Source organism: Leptosomus discolor, chromosome 7 (assembly GCF_034619465.1).
Source record: "Leptosomus discolor isolate bLepDis1 chromosome 7, bLepDis1.hap2, whole genome shotgun sequence".
In the NCBI taxonomy this organism is placed as follows: Eukaryota; Metazoa; Chordata; class Aves; order Leptosomiformes; family Leptosomidae; genus Leptosomus; species Leptosomus discolor.
In genome coordinates, this window is record NC_141397.1 from 43,400,438 (window position 1) to 43,419,236 (window position 18,799).

General features: G+C 40.4%; 1 protein-coding gene across 3 annotated transcripts; it reads right to left on the minus strand.

The window, feature by feature from the left end:
• Nucleotides 1-168: 168 nt before the first annotated feature.
• COPB2 (coat protein complex I subunit beta 2) lies at nt 169-17,942 on the minus strand. Of its 3 annotated transcripts, none has more exons than XM_086467645.1 (22): nt 17,898-17,942; nt 16,173-16,310; nt 15,480-15,566; nt 13,561-13,687; nt 12,310-12,458; nt 11,037-11,183; nt 9,805-9,904; nt 9,525-9,667; nt 9,104-9,303; nt 8,425-8,535; nt 6,875-6,963; nt 6,687-6,793; nt 6,249-6,392; nt 5,446-5,576; nt 4,938-5,145; nt 4,594-4,704; nt 3,551-3,765; nt 3,181-3,273; nt 2,922-3,102; nt 2,684-2,752; nt 992-1,078; nt 169-523 (listed from the first exon to the last, which is right to left on the minus strand). In XM_086467645.1, the coding sequence occupies exons 1-22, from the start codon at nt 17,898-17,900 to the stop codon at nt 428-430; spliced, it is 2,736 nt and encodes a 911-aa protein (XP_086323771.1). In that variant the 5' UTR covers nt 17,901-17,942; the 3' UTR covers nt 169-427. The 3 variants fall into 3 exon arrangements, with proteins under 3 accessions (XP_086323771.1, XP_086323770.1, XP_086323772.1); XM_086467644.1 differs by having other exon boundaries at nt 992-1,081; XM_086467646.1 differs by lacking the exon at nt 2,684-2,752 and having other exon boundaries at nt 992-1,081.
• Nucleotides 17,943-18,799: the final 857 nt, after the last annotated feature.

The following is an 18,799-nucleotide window of genomic DNA, read 5'->3' on the forward strand; positions in this document are numbered from 1 at the left end:
TTGTTAACAGATACAAGCTAAATAGCACAGTGAAAAAGTAACTGTGCTGAAGTGTATATGCTAAGAAGTCAGGTTAAAATACTAATGCTTGGCATTATGCTCCTGTTTCAAATATTTGCAATGCATACGAAGAATAGCAGAATTACTAGTAAAGAGAGGACTGAAGAATAAAATGGTTAAAAGGGTTTATTTAATTGCTTGATAAATGAAAACATTTTTTAGTATGCACTGGATCAGGCCTACATCTTGGAATTTCAACATACTGGAAGCTGATTCTTTTTGTGCAGTTGCTCGGTCTACCCTTCTTTCTACATGTACATGGACCACTTACAGTATAAAAAAAAAATCAAATTAAATTGGAGCCCAGAGTCCACAGAACTTCATTCCTTCGTTTAGAGTAACTGATTTAGTCATCGAAGAAGTATGTTCACTCATCTAAGATCTCTTCATCCAGATTGATATCTGTGGTATCAATATCCTCCAGATCCAAGTTATCTAAGTCATCTTCCAAGTCCAGCAGTGTCTACAAAAAGAAAAGACTAGGTTAAGGGGATACTAACATGGTTACCTGTTAGCCAGCTTATGTCATATGACCCTATGATGTATTTGCACATTCTGCAGAACACCAAGCTGAGGCAGTGAGGTGGAACATCAGTGTTAAAATAAGCTGTAGAGAAGCTGCCTTCGTGGTAGGTAAGCAGCTTTCAGAGCTGCAACTTTTTACCATGTCTGTACAACTGTGTTTGGACTTCACCCTTCATTCCTTGTAAACCCACAAGGCTGCAGGAACCAGGCTGTATTACTGTGTACAGTTTCTGCATACAACAGGAAGGGATCCATACGCCATACAGGTCCTAAGCTGACTGGGTCTATTAACATAGAAAGTGACATTTTCCAGTAGCCTGGTTTAATCACATTATTAGTTGAAGTCTTCAATGTAAAATACGTTTAGTGCTTGTACTTCCTTTCATAAAAATATGTATTTCAGTACCTTTTGATCTCTTGTTGGAAGTAGATCAGAATTCTGCAAAACCGTCTTCATCACTTCTTGTTTAGGAGATGGAACTGGTTCTTCAGCCTTCTAATGAAAAAGAGACTCCTCAAGTTTTCAAATTTAAATTCTTTCAACAGAAGCAAATAAACAACAGCAGACCTCTAATCCCCCTCTCCCAGTGGTTCTCTCAGGTTCCCTCAGTAATTCTTCAATCACATTTTCAGCACCAGTAAGCCTGCTGGTTCTCACTCCACAGGAGACTACTGTTTCTCCACCCAGTTTATTTAAAGCAGCTGATGATGGAACTGATGCAGTGAAAACAACCTTCAGAAAGTTACCAAATAATTTAAAAAACCTGAAGTGCTGTTAGGAACTAAGTGATTTTCAAGGTCCTCAGCAGGAAGGAGGTGAGATTACTTGAGACTGTCATAGCAGTTTTAGCAAAGGTGGTAAATCTTAGTACTGTTGCTGGGCTTTGTGTTCCATACCCTATAATGGTTTAACGCTTATCCTTCTCTCTTCACTGCTGCACAAGTTTATATTAAGACAACTCATCAGTTAGTACTGTTACTGAAGCAATGGTACTATTCAATTAACTGTATTTAGTTTGATTGTATAATTATCTCCTACACAACTTCCCACATTCAGCCTCAGCTGTAAGAGACAATTGTTGTTTAAAGACTTCCATGCAACCATTAATTGAATGCAAAGTTGGGCTTCTAACATTAGTGGTCTTGTTTTCAGCTTCTAATGCAAATGAGTTCTACTTTGTTTTAGGTAACTTTTGCAATGCTATTTCTGTATCTTTAACAAATGCGCATACAGTTTGATTTCGCTTTAATGATACCTGCATTGATACACAAGCAGCAAAGAGTCACTAAAGCTACTTGAAAGTAAGCAAACTTCTCTGAACTGTCAGTGAAGTTTTGGAGTATATCTCCTACGAGGGAAAAATACAGAGGCAGAATGGGGAGTTGTGACTTTCTGCTTCTCCCTTGATTTCCACTGCTGTTCTTTTAGAAGTTTATAGCCTTAGAGCTGCGCCAACATCAGTGTCTTTAAGAAACTCTCACATTTTGTTTTTCGTGTTCAAATGTAAATTGTATTTGACATAAGCAAGAATTAGAAGTTGTCATCATCTGTTTAAGCTCTGAAAAAGCATTTTAAGTGTTCGTTTCAACCTATATGCTTATACGTTGTATTTAAGTCACGTGTTTTCTGCATAATACTTTGACAACTGAGGTGGTGAAAAAGAAACCAGTTTGAGTTACTTCAGATATTGATTAGAACATATTTTCCAGTAATTAAGCAGGATTCCTAGTCAGTTAGTTATGGGATAAGGCCATTCCATAACCCACACACTAGCAAAGCGTTTGTATGTGCAACTGAAATTAGTTTTCTGCAGGATGAATTCAATGGTAAGACTCTACAATTACTCACACTAAAAGATGAACCAAGATAAGTAACCGCACAAACGAAATAACTTCACAGTCAAGAAGTCATTAATAGTTACAGAAGTAGATTAAGAAGAGTCTGAGGCAAAAGAACATGAACTTGGCTGCAGTGCTTACAGTCAAGCCGATAAGAGCCATAATTTGTCCATTACCGGTGAAACACTTTCCAGGGTAGATGTTACCGTACAATAGCAAGTTTGCCTCTTAGAATTCATCATTTAGTAGTAACACTGACCTGAGATGCCATTACTCCAGAAGGCTCAAATCCTTTCACTTCTTCAAGTAAGTTTCTTTCTTCGTTTGGCTAAAAGTAAAAAACCAAAACCAAAAACCCAAAACCAATAAAAAAAAAATCCAGTCCCCGCCCAAACATATGTTCACTGAATCTTTAAGCACTGACTTGCTTAAAGCTGATTTTACACAGCACAAATGTTTTTCTCTAGAGCCAACGAGAACTCCCACTTCCTACTTACAGTGACAAGGGGGTATTCCCTGGCTGGCCGCAAGTCAGCCAGACTTTGTTTAACATACTCTTCAGCAACAAAAGCTTCCTTTAATCCAGGGAAAAGATTTTCGTACTCTGTAGGATCAGCAAGGGACTCAGCAGCTTTTTGATTGACTTTTGAGAGACTCTCCCGCCACAGTTTAACAACCCTAGAGATGCAAACCATATTTGTTACATACAGCTAATTTATTAACACCATTCATGCTCTGCATATGCTTTGAAATTACCTTGAAACTTGGCTTGGCAAGTATGTCCGTGCAAGAAAAGCAGCTTCTGGAAGACGCCCGGTTTTAATCAGGAGTTCCAAACATGAATCAAGCCTAAAAAATTTTAAAACGTGATTTTAACCAGCAAATTTAATAAAGACAAATTTTTGTATTAGATTAGCTGTTTATTTTGTCACATTAAAGTGCTTTCATTTCAGAGTTTAAAAGTAGCAGTCATCATAAAACAGAATCAGCTTTCTGATAAGATACCTGCCACAATCTTTCCCCATGAAGTTTTAAGTTAGCTGTAGTTAACCATCTAGAGAACCTGAGGTTCTTTGCACTTGGGAAAGCAGAACAGAACAATCTTTCTCTCTTGCTTGCTACTTACTTTCCTTGCAAGAAGTAGCTCATAAATGCAACATTGTTCTTGCCATCTTTTTCTGCTCCTTCAGCTAACTTATTGACCATGTTAGCATTTCCTGAAGCTGTAGCCAGGAGCAGTAGTCCTCCGTAGTCTTGTGCATGGTGGAGACACTCCTGGGCTAAGCCAAACTGGCATTTACTAATGGCAAGCTCAGCAAGCTGCTTCCATTTCTGTTCTGACTAATGGTACAAAAAGGGGAGAGGGAGGGAAAGAAAAAACAAAAACCGAAAAAACAACTCACATTTTTGAGCAGCATTTAAAGATTTTCAGAGCATTCAACGTGAAAAAGTAAGTTCACTCGTGGAGGCACTGTACCCCATCATTACACCTGCCTTCCCTCTGAGATGCTATGGTTATTGCAGCTTCACAGCATGACACTGTGAGTGTCATACGCAGATCATTACACAGCTACACCATTACATACAATAAAGTTTTCCATTAAACATGGAGGAAGGAGGTAGAAATAAACTTTGGAAATTTAAACAGTAACAATCTCTTAAAGCTCCCAAGTTAACCTTCACAATGTAAGGACATTTGTGTCTGTAACTAAGTTAACATTCCTTATCACCAACTTTGTTATTTCACAACGGGAACGGTGAGATCAATTCTCTGAATAATGGCTATGGGACAAATCACTGCCTGTCAGTCTTCCTAGTGCATCAACCTAAGTTTGCTAAGGCTGGAACAAAGGCCTAGAGGCTTCAGTCCTGTCATTCCTCCTCCTCCTGTTAAATATTGGAGATACAGGCTTGGTTCTTGGTTCAAGTTTTATATTCTCCAGGAGTTCCTGTAGCGTTACAAGCAGACAACATTCTTCTGTACCCATCCCACAGCTTAGACTCCTTTGAATTACAGGCAGAATGACTTCATCAAGGAAGCTGGAGGCATTCATATAGCGTTCAGGGAGCTGTACTGCATCCCCATATACCATTGTCTGTTCCTACAGGGCCTCTTAGATTCACACTAACACTCAGAATTAGTATGAATCACCAAAAATTACTGTTTACCTCTGCTTCTACTGCAAGCTGATATGCTATTTTTAATTCTCCAAGTTGAAGAGCAAGTTCAAAACGATGCTCCGGATCTGTAGATACTGCAAGAGCTTGTTGTTTGAAACCCTGAAATAAAAATCTGAAAGTAAGTCTGGGATCCATCAGGTCAAACAGCACGTTAGATGTTCTAACAAAACCCCTCTAAACAGAACTTTACAGTATTCTCAAATAATTACTGATGATTAACAAAAGTTTATGCCTACAGAGAACATGACTGGGTTTTGCTTAGCAAACTCAATTAGAAATATGAATAAACTGATTTATTGAGTTTTTCATAACTAGAGAAGTAGTTTTCTTGCCTGTTTTTCAAGAAAATGTGCAACTCTGGTTCTCTGTTCTTTTGGAATTGTGGGAAGAACTTTGTCAGCCATACTGAAATCTCTTCTCATCACAGCAGTTTGATATTCAAGGACTGAGACCAGCAAAGAGTAGCTAACTATGTTTAGCTCTTTATCACCCAAATAAAGTCGGTTGTCCTTAGGGATATACCCCAAAAGATACATTGTTCTGAAACAAAACAAAGAATATTCATCTTGAATAGATCCACTACTATATAGTCTATTAAAAACAATTCAAATAGTTCTTACGGTAGCAAGAATACTCACACGAAAAATTCTACTTTTACTGTACGTACACTTTCACACAACACTATTCTCTCCAAGATTACACTACTGCCTCAGAACACGCATTAGCATGATACGTAAGAAAAAGTAGTAGTGCATGGCAAGCAGGTGACAAGGTTCACCTTGTCCCAACTTCACTGAAAGAACCTTTAACACTTGCTTATAACCCGATGCAGCAACTTACCTGTCTAAATGGGCAATAGTGACAATTTCTCCTCCAACATAGTAGTTGAGTCTGTTCACGGAACTGGTGTAAATGAAGCAGTCGCCTACCCACAAGCCTGTTTTCACAACCTCCTGAATCTCACCAAGAACCTGCAAATTAAATTTGACTTAGTTAAACAGATAGATAAAAAGGTCCTTTTAGATATCACTAAGAGTACTGCATTTTCAAATCCGATTTAATATTCTATACTTAATTAAATAGTTGGGCAAGTTGCAAAAATAAGTTTAGATACAGATTGGAAGTACCTAAATAATGCTTTAGTTTTACAAAAATGCTGTAGCATATGAAATCTCCTACCTTAATTCTTAACTAAATAAATTATAAATCTAGGAAACAAGCACCAAACTTTCCTTATGAAATTTTTGTTTCTGACATTTCACAGCATGAGGTTTTTTTCATCACTTCTCAAACTTCACCATTTCAAAACTTGAAAACTGCAAAAAAAGTTTAAGCTATGTAAACATACTACCCAAGTGTGTTTAAAAGTAACCTCTATAACTCCATGAGAGTACTAACAGATGTCTGAAGGGAAATGTAGGCATCACAGTCTGTCATGCTGGGATTCAAACAGGGATACTCTCCCCAGGGAACCCAAATGAAATGATTAACAGTGTTCCTCAGGCAGATGTACACTGTGTGGTATTCAGTGTTCTGGAAACTAAAATTTAATGGGACTATGTTAAGGACTAAATTTGCTATACCCTGGGAAGACTTGCTTCCATGATCTCTAATCCTGTTCTATTTTTTTAAATGGAAGGTACCTCAAAAGCATCTTCAATTCCATCTTCAGTGACACCTTCATGTGTTTCTTGGGCTGCTGCAACTTTTTCCGATAGGTATTTCAGAATGAAGAATGACTCTTCCGTAGCGATGCAGACAAGCTCACCCGAGTCAGACCAGAAAATCTGTACCATCAGAATCAGTAACAGCACTGTTTCAGAGACCCCAGGTCAAGAAAGGAGGGTGTATAAATTATGGTTAAAACATACTAACTAACAAAAGCTTTAGGGCCTGAGACACCAACACATACAGGGTTGTTTTTTCCCCTTCTGCCACATGACTGAGATAAACTTAAAAAGTTACTACTTTATGATTAAGAGCTCTGCCTCATTCAAGAAAATCAGCAGTCCAGTAAAAAAAAAAAATAAAATCAGTGAACACAGACAGGTCAGTATCTTCAGTCTCACCTAGAAACTTACATGTTTGGGCTGAATTTCAATTCTGCGAATCAGTTCTGTGTTTTCCCAGTCATAGAATGCCAAACCATTAACAGATCTGACACCCAACAGGAAGCCGCCGTAGATGCCTGCAAGAAAATAAAGGTGGAAGAAATCCACATTGTGCAAAAAATGCACAAACATAACCTATTTTAAAAGTAAATACTAACCTTCTGCTCCAAAATCAGGTTTGAATGACTTCTTCTCTTTGAAGTTTTTAAATATCTTTACAATGCTGTTGCTCTCCCTGATTGCGTATCTACAGATTGCATTATAAAAAAAAAAAAAAAAAAAAAATCAGCTAAAAGTAGCAAATTGCTAACATTGTAAGCTGCTACAAAACAACTGCATTTGATTTATCTTCACAAAATAGCAGAGTGCTACAATTGGGAAATTTTAAAGCAGGACAGTTATTGAAAGTTCATCATCCACACAGGTTTTAGTCTTCAGGCCAGTCTTACCTCTGTGCCCAGCAAGATCATGGAGTGGATCCTCCTGGAAACTATGCTAGGGCACATTGAAAACAAAGAGGTGATTTTTGACAGCCAACATGGCTTCACTAAAGACAAATCCTGCCTGACAAATTTGGTGGCCTTCTATGACGGCATTATAGGGATGGTGGATAGAGGAAGAGCAAGTGATGTCATCTACGTGGCCACATCGATGAGTGGTATTCCTCAGGGGTCAGTGCTGTTTAACATCTTTGTCAGTGACAGGGACAGTGGGATCCAGTGCACCCTCAGCAAGTTTGCCGATGACACCAAGCTGTGTGGTGTGGCTGACACACTGGAGGGAAGGGAGGCCATCCAGAGGGACCTTGACAGGCTGGAGAGATGGGCCTGTGTGAACCTCATGAAGTTCAACAAGGCCAAATGTAAGGTCCTGCCCCTGTGTCGGGGCAATCCCAAGCACAGACACAGGCTGGGCAATGAGTGGATCGAGAGCAGCCCTGAAGAGAAGGGCTTGGGGGTGCTGGTGGATGAAAAACTGGACATGACCCGGCAATGTGCACTCGCAGCCCAGGAAGCCAATCACACCCAGGGCTGCATCAAGAGCAGTGTGGCCAGCAGGTCGAGGGAGGTGATTCTGCGCCTCTGCTCTGGTGAGACTCCACCTGCAGGGCTGTGTTCAGCTCTGGGGCCCCTAGCACAAGGAACACATGGACCTGTTGAAGCGAGTCCAGAGGAGGCCATGAAGATGATGAGGGGGCTGAAGCACGCCCTCTGTAAGGACAGGCTGAGAGAGTTGGGGTTGTTCAGCCTGGAGAAGAGAAGGCTCCAGTGACATCACACAGCGGCCTTCCAGTACCTAAAGTGGGCTTACAAGAAAGCTGGAGAGGGACTTTTTACAAATGCATGTAGGGATAGGAGATAGGGTCATGGTTTCAAACTGAAAGACAGTACACTCAGATTAGATGTAAGGAAGAAGTTCCTTGCTGTGAGGGTGGTGAGGCACTGGACCAGGCTGCCCAGAGAAGCTGTGGCTGCGCCCTCCCTGGCAGTGTTCAAGGCCAGGTTTGATGGGGCTTTGAGCAACCTGGTCTAGCAGAAGGTGTCCCTGCCCATGGCAGGGAGGTTGGAACTAGGTGATCTTTAAGGTCACTTAAACCAACCCAAACCACTCTTTCTACCATTTGTACTAGCAACAGCATTAGTTGCTAAACTAAAACTAGCAACAGCAGATTTAAGTTAATGCAAAGGAAAAAATCTGCAACACTTACTCTGAAGAATCATGTGCCCATACAAACTCCTGTGCAGAACCAAAGCTCTTGTTTCTCAAGGCCATAGCTGTGTAGATGATGTATTCACCATCACCACACACTACTACAAACCTAGAGCATGAGAAAGATGCATTTGTCAGATATCTGTGTTCAGTTCAATATGCATGATCAAACAGACAAACTGTCTGACAAGTTAAAGGCCCCTAGCCCAATATAACCCCTGCAAATGCAGACAGAATAAAAAGAGCTTCGTATATTCCAAAAATGTCACAGAACTGCATTTTTCTCTGTGTCATGTTGCTAGCTACTTGCTATTCCCTCTTCCTTCTGGTCTCCGCTGAGTGGCTCTTGTACCTTGTATCCCTTTACTTTTTCTTTTAGTTTAGCTGACCTGTTAAGAAAAACTCAGGAGAAGGCATGAAGAATGTGGTTTGCTGATATTACCTTATACATTTTGTTTGCATGCTTCTTCCCCTACCTACACGGTCCAACTTTTCTAAGGTGTGAACTCATACAAGTGAAGCCATCTACTACTGATTTTACAGTGCCTGGCTGATACATCTGTTCTCCACCAGCACACTACAGGAGCTAATTTTTTCATTCAAAAAGTTTTCCAATTTAAAAGACAGAAAACTGAGAAATTTGAAACATTTAAGTATTTTGTTCTAAAATCTATTACCGTCCATTAGGGTTGTGCTGAATTGTCTGAGGATAGATTTCACAGCTCCCCATATCCTTTACAGCCAGCGGCAATCTTTCTCCATCTTTGATTTCAGCATCTCCCATAGCTTTCAAGTTAGCCTGTTGGACTTCTGAATGTTTAGCCCAAATAATTTTTCCATTTGCATCCATGGACATGGCAGGTTCTTCACGACCAAGCTAGGAAGTGTAGCATAAGAATATAACAGATGGAGAAAATACATTCTTGATTTTCTTTTCAGTTGAACCTATCTAGTGAAATACCCTGTCTCTGTCTAAAAATGCCAACTAAAATCCCAAGTTTTCAGTATTTTACATATTATCACAGAATCAGAAATCAGTTGCTCTGTACATAGCACAGCAATGAATCACCATTTCTCATTCCAAATCATTAACTGTACCTTAACAATAATACTGCCTTCATCGTATCCCAAAGCCACATTATTGGATCCTCTTAAACTGGCCACACACCACACTCTCTCCATACCGTAGTTGAGGGTACTTTCCAGGCGGTAAGTGCTTGAATGCCAAATGCGCACAGTTCCTAGAGGAACAAGAAATACATACATGCCTTTTATCTCTTCTCTCAGTGTGAGGGCAGGAAGTGTATAGCCATACCACAAGAAAAGTTCTCCGTTAGTTCTTCCCCTGTCCTTTATATACCAGAAAATACAAAATTACCGTCTTCTGAGCCTGTAATAATGATAGGCAATTCAGGATGGAAGCTGACACACGACACATTTTGAGCATGTCCTTCCAGTGTTTGTACACATGTTTTATTCTGCAAAAAGAGCAAGAAGTACAGGTAATAAACACATTACTACATTTTTACCTTAATTTCTGAAAAAAATCTTCCCCAAATCCAAAATATATCTGAAAACATATTTCTCTATATTTCTTCCAGTAACATTTATTTCCAAAGAGCAGCATCAAGACATATTAAAAACTATGATTGTATTGAGTTAATCTCTCCTCCCCAGAAGAAAATATTTCCTTCCCTTGACAGTTTTCTGCTATTTTCAGATGGGTTTCTGCCCAGACAATATGCTTTCTCAGAGCTATGCAGCATGACAGATTAAAGCAAGACAGAAAGCTGAGTTCACTACAAAAAAAAAAAAAAAAAAATCAGAGCAAAACATCTATCTGAATCTAGTTACAGGTGAAGACAGATCTAATACTGTCTTTGTTAAGAATGTTCATTTTCATAGTCGTGACAAGAAAGTCTACCCTGCTTGAGACAGCTAAGATTAGACTTTGTAACTGATGTACACAACTGTAGATGGTGACAAAGTTTCAAGCACTGTTATGTAACAGCCATTACTGCAGTCCACACTTAAATTAACAGCACTGGCTTTAACTTCTGAGCTTGGATTTCCTCCAGGGCAATGTGCTTTAACAATCAGAAAACATTATCTAACAAACTTTGTCTTGCCCTTCTGACCATTGATACACTTGTACACAGGAAGAACTTATGAGATCTAGGTTCCAGCAACAGACTTGAAACCCTGGATTCAATCTCTCTTTCCTGTAGAGCATTCAAACAAGTCACCTCATGTCCCCTGCAAACTGTCAAGCAGAAGCACATGCATGTGTGTGCATGCACACATATGCCTGTGTAAACGTGCATAAGATGAAAAAGGAGAGAGGAAAGGGAACGAAGAAAAAACGAAAAAATAATGAAAAGTGAAAGGATGGGAAGAGTCGATACATGAATAATATTTACATTTGAACACAGAAGAGGAGCACCTTAATCCACAAAAAATGAAGTCCAAAAGGCAAGGGTTATTTACGTTTCTAAGGAAAAATGAGGACAATCTGTTGGTGTATTCAAGTACTTTCCCTCTTTCTATTTCTCCACTAACAGTTTTGCACTGGCAGTCTGCACAAAAGTTTATGAAGAGTTGAACGCACACCTGGTAGTCCCAGATCTTAACCAACCGGTCATCTGCACCAGATATGAGATATGGCTTGTCTCCTCCACTGTAATAGTCAATGCAGTTTACTCCTTTCTCATGACCTTCCAAAGTGAAGTTGGGTGAAGAAGAGCCAAGCTGCCACACCTTCCCAGAAAAACAAGAAACCCAACTGCATGTAGTTATCGATCTTTTACATGCAGCTCAACCTTGTCAAAGAGAGCAGGTATTCACATGTACTTTACAATTCCAAAGACGTAGAATACGGAATTCCAAAGACACAGCTGTTTTCTTAGGTGAAGAACCTGAACAACTGCATATCAAACTAGAAATACTCCCCCCTCCAAATAAACAGAAATAACATGCTGAGTTGCACATGCTGTGATCACATGTCAAAACAATGGAACTGGTTTCTCTCAACTTTTTTTTAAGGACATAAAAGCATACAATACACTGTTTGTAAAAAGTGGTATCTGTTTATGAAATTAACTAATAGACCCAGAAAATGCAGTCAACTATTTGGGCATACACAGGTTGCACCAACTGTGTCCCGAATTTTATTTTTTACAGTTATATTAAATTAATGACAAATCTCATGCTAAACAAGGACTCAAAATGAACCCTGTCATAGATATACTGCGATTTTCCCATGATTATCATATCGAATCAACATTTGTACGCACCTAATCTCAACATCTGAGGACATATGAAATTAAAACTGGCTTTTTACAGCCAATACACTGATAATTTATAGGGAATGTGAGGAAGTCTCACTGCTCACATGGCTGTAAATCTATAATCCCAGATATTTAGTAATAGTTTCACAGCAAGTGAGACTTGTCAGGTCTACTACAAAAAGGCTGAAGACACCTTTGGAAACAATTCAATAGACAGACAGCCAAGGACATCAAAATAACAGGAGAAACGCCTTTACTTTTTTTTTTAAATGCAAACAGTTAAAGGTGTTAACCACTATATATATAGTTTCAGTTCTCCCAAACTATTGCTCCCCAATATTTCTTGTAATCCAAATGGAAATGCAGCACTTAAAAGTTGAGATAATCATATTCCAATTATTAGAGGTGACAAGTAATCTTGTAAAATTACTGAATTACTTAGTAGGTGCTTAGTAACTCGACCAACATTGAGATCTTCATTCAACAAAAATTCTATTATTGCACCTGCTTTTCTGACACATTGTCCATACGGTATTATTTGTCTGATAATTACTTAATGACTAAAAAAAACCACCCCCAAAATACAGTTTCTCTACCTTGATTGTCCTGTCCAAAGAGGCACTGGCAAACTGGTTATTGTCTTTTGGGTTTATGACAATCTGCATGACATAATGGGTGTGCCCTTCAAATACCTGAGAACAAGACCATTTTTTATCCCAGTCCCAGAGTTTAATGAGCATGTCATCTGAAAAACAAACAAGCCTCAGTTAGTTTGATACGTTCTGATACCTACCTTCTCAAATTACATAATCCTCAATAACTTCAAGTTAAAGTCTCAGTCATCCCCTCCCCCTTGAAAGGAGGCACTGCTAATACTCAACATATTTTTCATCTGTAAGATTACCAGTCCTTCCTTGCAGAAGGACCACAGAGAGTACAAGTTTCTCAAAAAGACTGACCAGTAAAATGGTGATAAAACTAAGTAAGAAATATATCTGTCTTAAAAAGGGAAATTAAGAACTGATATTAAGGTATCGAATTATTAATCTTAAAATACTATGCAGATTTTAAGGAACTGGACCCATGCTTTCTTCTGCAGCACCTACTGTGATGAGCACTAATAATGTAATATTAACATTATTAAAAATAACAGGAAGCAGAGACAACCAAGGTGGCTTCCCAGTACCTTTATTTCAAGTGTAAATGTATTAGCTTCAATGGCAAAACACAGAAATATGTAGCACTTCTGACTCACAAGGCTCTCTGCACTCCTGCAGAACTCCAACTGCATTAGTAAGGTTTCCAGGAATGACAAGGACTGACTAGCATGATGAAAATGCCTTTGGGCAAGATCTGTCAGGATACTGTCATCTTCTAATCCTGAGTAACACAGATCGCCTCAAATAACAGAGAACTCCATAGTATTTTTGGGAAAAAAGATGAAAGTTATCTGTTGCTTCAAGTCAGATTGCCAGCTGAAAACATACTCCAAACCATTATGTAATTTTTTTAAAAAGCAGAACTTTAGCATGGCAACCTCTCAAATATTAGCACATATACGAACCTTTCCTCTGGCAGATATTAAGCAAGAAGGTTCTTCGGTCTTCCCTGACAAGAACAGAACTATTATATTTTAAATTTTAAGTACAGTTGATATTCCAATAAAAAACCATGAATGCATCTGGCAAAGAAATAACATGAAATGACAACTGTCATGTTGGCTACTTGCTCAAGGACTCCTGTTTCAGATGAAAAAGGAAAAAACATGCTATCTCTCACTGGACAGAAAAAAAGAAGCCTAAAAATAGCTGGTTAATAAATATAAAAATATACCGAAGAACTCTTACCGCTGCTTGTCAGTATGAAAGGCTGTGTGGGATGCACAGCAATACAACGAATGTAATCTGAATGTGCTTCAAACATGTGAACTCTTTCCAAGGTGTTATAGTTAAAAACTCTAATTTGCATGTCATCCTATGAAAGCGAAGAAGAGCCACCATTAAAATAAGACTCTCTGTATAATACACTTTATATTCAGTGCAGGGTAACTAGAAAAAACATTCCCCCAATGAAGAGCCTCTAACAACAAAATGTTTAAGAAAACGAATTTTCTGTACATCATTAATGATTGAAATTATACTTTGATTCAGAAGTCTATGAATTACCCAATCCTACTCCAAGGCATTTATGAAACGGAAACAACTTAAACTAAACTTTAATTTTTAAAAGACGTATTTAAAATTGTCTTTTGATTTAAAATTAAGGGCAGTGCAAAAATGCTTTAAAAATTATTAGTACTTTATATGAAAACGAAAAGCAACATTCTCCAACGTAAAATTTACAGTGATGTTAATGCTATGGGGCCAGGAGGAAAGAAGTTGTAGCTCTAAGTCAAGTGGAAAGGTGATTTCAACTTTATTTTTTAAAACTGAGATTTTTTGGTTTTGCAGGGTGGGGTGAGGATGGGGAATACTGTTATTTTGGATACAGCATTATTAAAAGCAGTATTCCCAAACCTTTTTAAAAAAACAATTTTGAAGAACTATCTGACAATGACTAAAACTTCAGGTAGAGCATTCAGAAGTGACCATGTCTTACAAGGATCAGAGTAAATGAAACAGTGATAAACTCTACACTACTTGTTTTATCCAAAGCATTTACTTTTCCACTCTGTCCTTTCCTCTTTCCCTCACACATATGCCTGTTTAAGCGGCAACATCTATAGAAAACACTTCAGAATGGCTGAAAAGGACAAGTATCATCTTTAGAGACCAGCTTATCAGTATAATGAACATGGAACGCACGGAATAAGCAGTGACTAATGTCATATTTACATAGTCGCTAAAACTTGGCCCTGTTGCTGACAGCAGCTGTCTTGCCCTTTCCTTACCATTTGTTGCTACTGCATTGCAGCCTCCCTTGGGAAAGCTCAAATGGACATACAGAGCTCAAAGACTAATAGAACTGTGCACTGAATCAGACCAAGAAACTGATCCAGGTGAAATTAAATGGAGACTAACTTCCACCAGCTGTCAATCCAGCTCCCATGCAGCTGTTTGAACTCTTGTGCTGCCAAAGAGGCAGTGTCATACTTCTTGGGAAACAGTGCTGACTTACGCGTGCTTCCACAGCAGCATAAGACAATGAAATAACAAGAAATTTTTTACTCTGTGTATAGGGCAGAAGACCAGAAAAAAAAAACAAACAACCTGAGACAAAAAATTTTAGGCATTACCTCAACTTAGGCAAAAACATTCATTCTATCAAGAAAAACATGTTAAAATAGAACTATTCCTCTCAAAGTAGGCTCATTGAATAAAAGCAGATTATTTTTCTACAGGTGAGTAAAACTCTACAAGATTTATTTTTACTATATCCAAGAAGAAAAGCAGAAAACAACTTCTAAGTCATCTTACCTAGGATAGCCAGTGGTTTCGTCTTTTAACTAGTTAAAGTAGCGCTACTAATATTTAGTCAAAATTGGGTGCAGAGTGTGTTCCAGTTGATAGTAAAAGCTGAATCTAGATCTATCCTGCACTGCATGCGGAATTAGCCACCATATTAGGCTACTCTCCTTTGAAGTGAAATGTTTAAGTTTCTAAGCTTACTTAAAGGAGATAATTTTTGGGAAACTAGTGAAGTACTCCTTTCTCTCCTACAGATTCCTATAAAATCATATTATTATGTGATGTACAAAGGAACAGCATGAAAACAAATTAAAGGAAGTCCTACTGCGTATGGAAATCAAAAGACAGTGATAGCTTACAGCTCCTGTAACAACCCAGTTCTTTCTTGCCACGAATTTGGCAGCTCTCACTGGCAGGTCGCACACTTCAAAAGTCTTCACCAGAGTCTAAAAACAAAAATAATAAGTTTATAGCACTGGAGTAAATATCAGTTTTGCTATCAGCTCTGTATCTTTTCTTATTGGTGTCCAGTCTCCAAAAACCCTGCAACACTACATGCACACTTTTTAAAAGGACTATACCTGTCCAAGAAGGGAGACTCTTGTCTGTTCTGTTCTTTTAACATCACCTTTATGTTCTCCCTTCATTCTCAACCTAACCCCACCTCCAAATATTTGTGGAGCTGCTGCTCAATTTCAACTATACATGATAAAACATGTAAAAGTCTAACAGTTCCTACAACCTTCACAAATACAGATGGCAGGTACAAGACAGAGGCATCTAATCTTTCAAAATGAAAGACATTAGTGTGCAAAAAATCCATGAAGGAGATAATTCTTGAAAAATAAATTTATAGGAAATAAAACCATTAAAGTCACACCTAAAGATATTCCTTGTCTATTATTATGGTGACTTTTGTAATAAGACATGGGAGAGTACACTCAATTAATGGCAGTGATTCAAAAGTCTTCTTGTGTATCTTGTACTGAAAAATAGAATTTATACATGTCAGTTATGAAGACTTCATAATAAAGGAAAACCAAAATCATCACCTGTGTTTCATGGTTCCAAACACAGACACTGCCATTGTAAAGGCTAGCCAACATCCACGGTTCTGTGGGATGTAAGTCTACACTCTTCACCCGGTCAGACCGAGCTGTTAGTTTCCGTTTTATATCAAGTCGGAGAGGCTAGAGAGAAAAAGAATTGAGAATATCAAGTTATTTGACAGAAAACTGGCACAGAAATATCAGGGAAGAATGAAACCTGAAGTTAAACATTAAAATAAAAGGAGTCAGACAGAAGACTACTACTCTTTTCTACCCATCTGCTGCTTTGTTTCTCTAACAGTTTCTGGAAACATGGCATCCCCACCAACGGCAATGGGTCCATTTACTTTACTTTTACGAAAAAATATCTCCAGCTCAGTCAAAAAAAAAAGATGCACTGCACATCTTCCTGGTGTCCCTGAACTACTAAAGCAAAGCAAAGCGAATTTGCTTCTAATATAAATAATAGAAAACGAATCTTCCTGCTACTTCACCTGAAAAAACAGGTGGAAAAGCCATCATCACAATGGAACACAACAACATTTGCCCATTATAAATTTCCTTCCATTCAGAAATCCAACATTAAATTTTAGAATGGAACACGATGTTGTAAAAACTGGGGGGAGGGAAAAGTTTCTTTCCCTTATAAAGAAGGATTTGACTGTCCACTATCATCACAGACGATGTAAAACCAGAGTATTTAAGAGGCATGAAGTACAGCAAATTGAGACATCATAGATTTGTTTAGACACTCAAAGATTGTTGGGCTCACTTAATGCTGCTGACATTTTATCTCAGAGAACTTAATGTGTAATAGCTGATTAAAGAATGCTGCATGTGTTTAGTAGCAGAATAAAATTAATAAAATCTGCAGATACATGTGTTAGACACTGCATAGAGAAAAAGATACCTGGCTATCGTGTAGTACCCGTAACTTATGGACATGAGAGCTAACGGTAGGGAATGAACTTGTGGGTTATTTCTCCTGCCATAAATACTAGAAAAGCAGGCAAGATAATTGCAAGTGATTCTTGAAACTGCTTTTAATCTACCGCTACCAAGAACCAGACTGTGGCTGATCTAAGAAGTCAACTGCAACAGGTAATCAAAACACTTTGACAACTGTTAGGTTTGTTTGATAAATACCACACTGGTTACACTGCCCAAGGGATCTGCTCTGTGACTTTAAGCATTACGATGCTGGAGGTCTTTCAAGCGCTTTCTTCTTCTTAAACTTATATCGCAAAACAACACTACGACTTCTTCAGGCAGCACAGGCACAGGGAAGCCCTGGTCAAACAGAGCAAGCATACCCTGCACAGGCATCCCTGGCCTGCCCTGCCCAGGTCCAAGCCAGCTCCCTTAGGCAGCACCAGTGGCGCCCGGAAGGGCCCCGCAAGGTCCAGGCCCAGCTCCCAGCCGTGCCGGCGGGGCGGCTGCTGGGCCCTCCTGCTCTCCAGCTCACACTCAACCGCACTCTGCCTGGAGGCACGGGGGGAGCCGGCCAGCACAGCAGCTGCGCGGTGCCAGGCTGGGCCTCTTCACCGAGCCACGCACAAACAGCCCAGGACTGACTTTCCAAGCCTCCTGTACCGGGGGCTGGCGCGCAGCGCGTCCGGCCAGCCCCGCTGCAGCCGGTCACGAACGGCCGCGGCACCCGCGGGGGCAGCCCCCGACCGTCCCCGCACGGGCCGCCGGTCTCACCCCCGGAGCGGCCCCCGGACTCACCATGGCCCTGCGTCCCCCGCGGCAGCGCCGACGGCCAAGCTGTCGCGACGCCCCGGCCTCCCGAACCTCCGACGTGGAGCTTCCGGCCCCGCCGCCCTCGCGAGAGCGGCGCCGGAAACTCCCGGACCTCGCGAGCACGCGGCTACGCCGGGAGTGCCGGGATGTGCAGTCGGCCGCGCCTCGCGGGGCGGGCCGGGAGTTGTAGTTGCCGCGCGCCGGAGCGCGTGCCCGGGTGCCTCAGGGCGGCGGCGTCGGGAGTCGCGGTGCGAGTGGCGGCAGCTGGAGGGAGGCACCTCCCGGCGCCGGCCATTCCTGTGGCCTCGGGCCTCCCGGTACGTGGTGGTGGAGAGCTCCGGGCTCTGCCCGGTCGTGAGTGACCTAGAGAAGAGAAGGGCCCTCTGAGCCCCTTTGCCTGCTCAGTGTGGTCCCGCGGGGCGCGCAATGGCGACGCTGGTCAGAGGAGCGGGTCCCCAGCGGTGAGCGTGACAGGGCCCTGAAGCCAGCCCTAGAAGGCGCCCCCCTTGCCTCTCACTCTGTAACTGGCAGACGTGAGCCTGGTTAGCCCTGCAGACCTCGTAATGTGGAAGGCCGTGTGACGTGTTTCTCCTCTTAACCTTTTTGTCAGTTAAAGCTGCAGATACTGCAACCCTAAACAGTGTCGAGCAGAAACGTTATGGGGGATGTGAGGTTTTGGGAGGCGCCAAACAAGGAACCACTGTTGAGAAAATTCCTCCTAGCTCTGCCGCCAGATTGAAGTTCCACCTTTACTTAAAAATTGCAGGCCCCAAATTTCGTTGTATAAAGGAGAGGAATAACACAAAGGATATTTATATTCATTGAGATTCAGTTAAAGAAAATACTCCTTTTGACACGATTGTTCACCTGGCGATTAGGAGCCTTGT

Bases quoted from the DNA above. Each gene is read 5' to 3' on its own strand.
- COPB2 (XM_086467644.1), bottom strand. The intron at 9,905-11,036 runs GTGTGCGTTCAA...CTCTTTTTGCAG, and splicing joins TTAAGATCTGGGACTACCAG to AATAAAACATGTGTACAAAC. The intron at 6,393-6,686 runs GTAAGTTTCTAG...CTGATGGTACAG, and splicing joins TTGAAATTCAGCCCAAACAT to ATTTTCTGGTCTGACTCGGG.